Here is a 7890-nt window from a genome sequence, read left to right on the forward strand (position 1 = left end):
GGCTACATGAAGCCGGCCAGATGTTCACGAAGAAGCAGAATAGACATGCTGGCTCCGGAGGAGTCAGAATATGGCTTTGGGAATTACATGAAAAACTGAGTTAATGTCCTGAAATCATATTGGGTACTGATTGGTTGGTTGGCCAAGAACTAGCACTGTGAACTCTATTACGACTGTAGACTTGAAGTTTTGTTGATAAGTTTTTCTTCTTCTTGAGCACTGAGATTTTCAGTTCAGATCTGGCTGCAAATTTGCATAAGTTCCTTTATTCAACAGAATCTGGTAGCAAACTGTAAAAGTAGCTCCCTATGATGGGATTAGGAGCCTATATACAGGGATCTAGAATTTTGAAGTAACTGGATAACAGGATAAGCATTTCTATACCTGGCTCCGTCGGCCTGTATCATGTTTCACAATACAAAAAATCGGCAGTTCACGATGGTGCGCCTGATTTTGTAGTCATTGTTTTCATTATCCTGCCTGCAGTTGTCCATGCGCTACAACAATGTGAGTTGAGCATCTTTCCGTAACCTTATTTGTTCACGTGTAGTATTTCCTCTGTTCAGGCATGTGTTTTCTGTATTACTTTGCCAGTCTGCCATGCTGATATTTGTGATTGTTCAGTCACCGAAAGTTTATACAATTTCACCTGAACGCTATGATTTTTTTTTCCAAAGGTGCTCCTGGTTTGATTGTCTTCACCGTGCACATGGTTAACTCATAGTTTAGTGGCCTAATGTTATTCTGGGATTTCCGTTTGTCTGCAAGCTTGCTGGAACAATTAGTGGGCAGAAGTACAATTCATCTCAGCCAGCAGCCACACATGTAGTACCATGCAACGTTCAAACACATGTCCCCTAGACACACTGGCAATGCAAAGCCAGAGCACATGCTAGATGTTCACACTACTGGGACACATACATGTGAAAGACTGATCAGAAAACATGCACTGGTGCTTTCATCAGGAGGAACAAATCCCCCATTGTTCTCCAGGCACTGGTACAGCTACACCGAACCTCAGCAAACCAGGCACCACCATGTCTTACGGAATCACACCGCATGGGACTCAAAAGAATGGCAAGAATGATGGATATTATGGATAGGATAGATCACCAGATATCAAGATCAGAACTCCTCCACGGAGACGCTTTCACGGGGCATCTCGTAAGCATCCTTCTGCCTCAGCTTCTTCACACCAGCTATGAAGCACACCTTGTCGGACCTGAAGCTCTCCAGGTTCACGGTGGTCACCTTCACCCAAACCACCACCTTGGTTTTCATTCCTTCGATCGCCGAAAGCTTGCCGCGGGACAGAGTTGCCTTGACGCGAGTAGAGTACCGTATCATGGAGGAATCCTTGAAGCTCACCTCGCAGGGCTTCGCTAGGTGTACCACGAGCCTGGAGCTTGTCTGATCATATTCGTAACAGATAATATTCTTAGGGAAGAGGCCCGGAGGGAGGTTGTAGTCGCGCAGGAGATCAGGCAGTGACTTGTTTGGTTTGCCTGAAATAGAAAACATTATTGTCAGTCTCTTGTAATGCTTATATGTAGTAGATATTTATGCAGCATCTGCATTTAGCTTGCGTAGACCTAAAGCTACATGTCATGTGAGTCATGGCATGAAATTACTGCTAACATACTGATGCACAAAAGAGAATTCAGAAGACACATGTTTGAGCTCTCTGGAGAAGTTTAATGTAGAATTTAGTGTTACAATGTAGAGGATGAATTATGTGCAATATAAGACTGGAACCATGCTTCGATTGTTTAGTTTTTCACAATTTTGCAATCAAACAAAATATCAAATGAGAAACACAATCAGAAAAAAAACATAGCACATAGCAATTTATACCCTAGTTTATACCTACTTGTAAAAGAACTAACAGATGCAGCTGAAGATGGCACGTAATTGTAAGCGGCATAAAACTTGCCAACGGATCTGCTTTGCAAGCAAGTTCACTCAGAATTCACATTTCATTCATGAAACTACTGTTGTTACGAGCAATGTTTTTATGCGAGCTGTCAGGTTACTGAACCGAGTATACCGATAGCTGTTCGCAACTGCCTATAGGAGTACATACATATTAGGTGCTGCTTGGAAGAAAGTATGGAATAGATTATGCACTACAGGATACCAACTCAGCTGGTTGGTGCTTGCTAATCCTAGACAAGCTGAAGACAGCCTTGCTAATACGGCCAAAGACTTAAAGATGACCAGGGCAAAGATTGCAAGTAAAACAAGATGTTAGGTGAGCAAGTCCCCTGCACTATCCTCTCTCAGGAACTTTTGCATAATGGGCGTCAACAAAGCCAGGACCCAGTGGCAAGTGCAGGACAATGACACAATGCAGGAAAGGCCATTTCAGTTTGGCCCCCATGTGCATCAGCGTCATCTCTGCATTAGTACTTAGCAGACCAAAAGGAGTACTTGGATTAGAAGTACAGTAAGCCAGATCCAAATCATAAAGACAGGTTAGTAATCAAGCAGCTTGTTAGTGCACAGCACACAGTCATGTTGAAGAAAGAAAGCAATCCTTGCATTGCTTTGGTTTTACGCATCAGCGAGAAAAGCAACGTTTTCTAACAGCAATGGACGACTGTACTGATGATGTTGGCAATACGACATGACATGTAGATTCAGACTAACTGTTATCTTATGAGCCACAGGTCAACAACCATGGAAGGGAAATTATGGAACAGAGCAGTCGGTACCTTTGAGCTTCTCGAAGACCCACTTCGCCTTCTCCTCCACGGTGCTTGAGATACGCTGCAGATGAGTAATAGTTCGGGTCACAATTTGTGGTTTGTGAATGCTAGTAAACTGAAGCAACCGAATCTCGAGTGGAACGATAAGTAAAGTTGCAATGCACTCGAATGTACCGAGAGTTTGTACAGAGAATGCAGAAGTGCAATGGAATCAAACAATGATTTTCATTAGTCACTCCACTCGAAAAGGGCTGCTCATCAAAGGCAGAACTTTGCTGCTGCTGGTGGTGGAAAAAAAAGGGGCGAATCTAATCGGGCCTAAAGGGCGAGAAAGATCTGCAAACGAATGGGTCAAGAACTCTGAAATCGAGTTCGCCCGTAGCAGTAGCAACATGTGGACAGGTAATAAATCTGCCAATGTGATACACGGATTGTTTCTGAACCGCAACAACCTCGGAAGAAAAATACGATGACAAGAAAAAACTACCGGCATGTCCCACATAACAGACACCGTGAAATCTCCTAGAAACGGGCAACCGGACCGTGAAAATCGGGAAGCGCGTTTGAACAAGAACCAAGAGATTCATCAGGAAGCAGAACAAACCATGGCGACCCCCAAGAATCGCCCAAGAACAGGCAAAAGCAAGAGAGTAAATGGAAAGGGTTAAGGAGGTAGCAGCAGCACTGACCGAGATGTCGCCGCCGATTGCGGTGAGCTCCTGCTTGGCCTTCCGGGGGATGGTGAAGCTGCTGAGCTTGGTGAGGGCCTTCTCCATCCTTCCTTCCTCGGCGTGCGTGGGGCGGGGCTGTGTGAACGGGGAGACGGACTGTGGACTGTGGTGGTGCCGCAGGATGGGCGACAGAGAGAGAAAGAAAGAACAAGATGTAGGTTCAGAGGCGCGGCACGCTGCCCCGGGCGGAGAGCCGGAATAAATAAGCAGCGGGCGGCGATGGCTGCGAACCTGCGGCGCCGGATCCTCTGCGACCGTGCGGTCTAGTTCATGTTCTGTGCGGTCGATTCCTTCTTTCTTTTAGTCTTTCTTTTGGATGAAAGGAGAGGATATGGCTGCCACGGTGTTTCCGCGTGGATTTGCTCGTTTCAGTTGCCAATGCCAACATTCGAATCGAAACAAATAAAAAGGAAGAGTAAAGTCTAAAAAAAACCTTGAAACCATAGACAGTGTCTGATTCAAACCTCAGACTAATAATCCCGGAATTCAGCACCCTGGACCCATCGACCCGATCAACTTAAACCTTGGATCCATTTGGTGCACCGGGAAGAAATCAATCCCGACGGAATTCACTCAGTGCTCTCACTGACGCTCCCAGCCCACATGTCAGATTCATCATCGTCTTCCACCCCGTGTCTCCCAAATTCTCAATCTCTCACAGCAAATCATAGGGACTACACCGACACTTGGCCCGCGTCCAGCCGCCGGCGTTGTGCCCGCAGAGCTCTCGCTCAGCCACATGAATCCCGCTGGCGGCATCACATACAACCACATCACGTATACGCACAGGAGGAGCGGCGCCGAAGTAGGAGGGCTCCTGAGGCCCCTCGCCACGAGCACGACCCTGCAGGGGAGATCCTGGCGCGAGTAGGCGAGCCTGTGCGCGGGAGTTGCGGGGGTGGGGGAGCACGAGCATTGCCTAGGCGGCGACCGCCATGAACGGCCGCCGGGAGGATGGGGACATGGAAGAGGAGAAAAGCTGCGGTTTTTCTTTTTGTCTAGTCAGATTAGGGAGGGATGGATCTGCCATATGGGCCACCTTTGGCAGTGACAGGGGATACTAATCCCAGGCGGGTTTAGTGTGCCAAACTGATCCAAACTGGTTCAGGGTATAGATTGACTGCGATATGTAAGTCTAGGGTGCTGATTTTCGGGATTAGAAGTTTAAGATTTGTTTCCAACACCATCTACGACTTTAAGTTTTTTTTTCTTCCAGATTTTACTCAAAAAAGGAAATTAAGAAGAAATGGTCAATCAGCGTTCAGCGGTGGTTCACCCCAAGACTGAAACGTCTCGCTGCGGACCTCCGGTAGGATACCCAGCCTGCGCCGCATCACTGACGCACGCCTAGCAGCTTGCGCATTGTGACCGTTCCCAACTGTCGTTTGAGACGCGCCCGCTTCCACACCTCATCTCGCTCTTTTTTCCTCTCGCATTGTCTTTTTTTTTTCTTTCCTGTTTTCGGTTTTGGCCCGACGGAAGATGCATGAGAAAATACGTGAGCTTGGTCTGTTTTTCACTAAGATTAGTTTTCCATTTTAGTCGTTTGTCGCTCGAATAGGGGCGTCGGCGCGAAACTTTCTACCAGCGCAAGCATAGGACCCAATTGCCAGCCTTGCCTGTTACCTAGTAGTGATCATGATTGGGGAAAAGAACAATATTTTTTATATTGAAAATCTCTTTGGTACTAATTCTAAAAATAATGATGTTAATAATTGTTGTACCCAATGATGATATGTTTACAAATAAACACACTTTGGAAGATAACTATTCTATTGCTTATGATGACACTACATCTCCAATATATGATGATTACAATGATGAATATGATATTTTCACTCCACCTACTATTGAGGAGAAAGTAAATTATGATTACAATATGCCTCATATATTTGATGATTATGGTGATAAGAATAATAATAGCTATTTTTTGAATTTGCTCCTACTACAATTAATAAGAATAACTATGCTTATGTGGGAAGTAATAATTATTTTATGCATGTGGCTCATGACAAGAATGTTTTATGTGATAATTATACTGTTGAGTTTATTCATGATGCTACTAAAAGTTATTATGAGAGAGAAAAATATGTTTGTAGAAGTTTTATGGTCCTAAAACACCTCTCTATATACTGAAAGTTTTGAAGTTACTCTTGTTTTATCTTCCTATGCTTGTCACTTTGTTCTTTGTGAATTTATTTGTGTACAAGATTCCTATGCATAGGAAGTGGGTTAGACTTTAAAAAAATCATATTTGATTCTTGATGCTCTCTTTTACTTCAATTCATATATGTTATGTGAGCATCTTCTCAAACTATTGCGCCTAGCTGAAGGGCACTAAGAAAAAAACGCTTATGGGAGACAACCCATTGTTTTATTTCTTTAATTTTTCTTTTATGATTGAGTCTTGGAAATTATTACCTCTGTAATAACCTCTTCTTATCATTTTTATTTCTTCCTTGTGCCAAAAATAGCCTCTAATAGGAACAAAGTAAGATTTAGGGAAGTTGTTGTCCTGAAAACAGATTATGTGTTGTTACCATAAAAATTCGTAAAAATATCCAGAGCGGAATTTTGAGCTGTCATTTTTACGCATATGCCCAGGTTATTATCTAAATTTCGTTAGTTTACCACTTTTCGAGATAAGCAACAGAGAATTTTACTCGTTGTTCTATTTTAACATATTTCTGCACTATTTGCATTTGCCTCTTAAATCTCTTTTTTAAATTTCTTTTGATCAAAGAGCTTTTTGAAGAGTTGCTACAGTAGCTAATGCTTTAATAGATGTTTGATATATGTTAGTACTGAACCCAAGTGGATTTGTTTATTTTGATTGTACTAATGCTGCTAATAGAGAATTGTGTGAAGTTTTGTATGAAGGAAGTTTTCAAGTATAGGGAGAGAAGAATGATGTAATAAGATAAAGTATGGACAAAGCTCAATCTTGGAGATGCCCCTGCACCCCAAGAAATATCCAAGAGGTACAAGCATCAAAGCTTGAGGATGCCCAAGGTATCCCCTCTTCATGAACAAAGCATCAGGCCATCTTTCCATACGATGTATTTTTATTGCTTTATATGCTATGTGTTGTTCTTGGAGCGTCTTTATTTTTATTTTTAGTTTAGTTTAGTTTTGTTTGCCATAGCATTTGGTTGTATCCTAGCATTCCTGTGTGGGAGAGAGACCCGCTCCATTTTAATTGCATAGAACGCTCTAGTTTTCGCTGTTATTGTTCTGCGAGTGTTGTTCTAGTTTTTAGTACTGCGTTTAGCTCTTGTTCTTTCACTTGAATTTTGTTCAGAGCTCGTTAGTATTATTTATTTGTGTATGATTAGATCGCTGGTCCATATTGTATTTCATCTCTGAGAGCTATTTCAAATAAGTTGATTGGTGTTGGATACGAGTAAAATATTTCATGACTATAGTGATGCAAAAAGAAGTTTGTCTAGACTATGGCATAGATTTTGGTATGTCATGTTGGATGTTATTCTTGTCATATGCTTAGTATTTGTTGTTTTAGCATGACTTGTCTCAAATGGATGAGAGTGCATAATGTGTCATTGAAAGAATCATGTGTTGTTTCTATCATAAAAGCATAATATTGTGGTATTTTCATTTGATATTTTATTGGGTTGACTTGACGCATGCTTATACCATGTTATGACTATAACCAGTCAACTAAAGTCTCTATGATCATTTAATTTTTGACTTGTAATATCACTTTATGCTTTGATTGATAATGTTTTATCACTATGCATGATTATGGCCATTATTGCTCTCTTAGTTGGCCGCTCACAGTCTTTTGCTAGCCTCCACCTGTACTGAGTATGAAATCTACTCGTGCATCCAACCACCATAAACTAAAGTTTTCCAATTGTGTCCACCATATCTACCTAGTAGTATTATTGCTATTCCAAGTAATTCATCATGTTTTTACTTATCTTCCAAATTAAATTTTGGTATGAGAAAATTACTCAGTAAAGCTCTCATGAACTTGATGGCATATTTACTTTCTTGTACTTAATAAACTTGATCATTGTGCCTATCTTATGAAGTTTATATGTTTGCAAATTGCAAGTTGGGAGTTAGTATAACCATGCTTTCATGGGGAACACTTTCGACATTGCACTTATATTTAGTTGATGTTATGTTCTTTTGTTTATGGATGCCTAGCGGTGCGAAATAAAATGAAAACTTGTAAGTCCATGGAGTTTGTATATGAGTTAGAGAAACTCCTGGGCCGCTAATCTAAGCCATGCATCATTCATGGTGGAAATTTACAGCTAAGTCATAGTGAGCATTCTATGAAACATTTGCAATAAAAAGATATACCCATAGTAAATAAAAATTGCTGAGATGCTCACTGTCTATTTGTCTTGTCATTTTGGCATGGGATTTCTCCTACAAGAGTACCTCCATATCATTGGGCAAGAGGTATCCTGTTGGCGGTT

The 7890-nt window shown here is 41.9% G+C and overlaps 1 protein-coding gene across 1 annotated transcript; it reads right to left on the minus strand.

The window, feature by feature from the left end:
• Positions 1-826: 826 nt before the first annotated feature.
• LOC124696630 (uncharacterized protein At5g01610-like) lies at positions 827-3599 on the minus strand. Its single transcript, XM_047229333.1, has 3 exons — positions 3398-3599; positions 2715-2769; positions 827-1505 (listed from the first exon to the last, which is right to left on the minus strand). Exons 1-3 carry the CDS (start codon positions 3482-3484, stop codon positions 1126-1128), a joined length of 522 nt encoding a protein of 173 aa, XP_047085289.1. The 5' UTR covers positions 3485-3599; the 3' UTR covers positions 827-1125.
• Positions 3600-7890: the final 4291 nt, after the last annotated feature.

The sequence above is a fragment of the Lolium rigidum genome, chromosome 3 (assembly GCF_022539505.1).
Source record: "Lolium rigidum isolate FL_2022 chromosome 3, APGP_CSIRO_Lrig_0.1, whole genome shotgun sequence".
Taxonomy (NCBI): Eukaryota; Viridiplantae; Streptophyta; class Magnoliopsida; order Poales; family Poaceae; genus Lolium; species Lolium rigidum.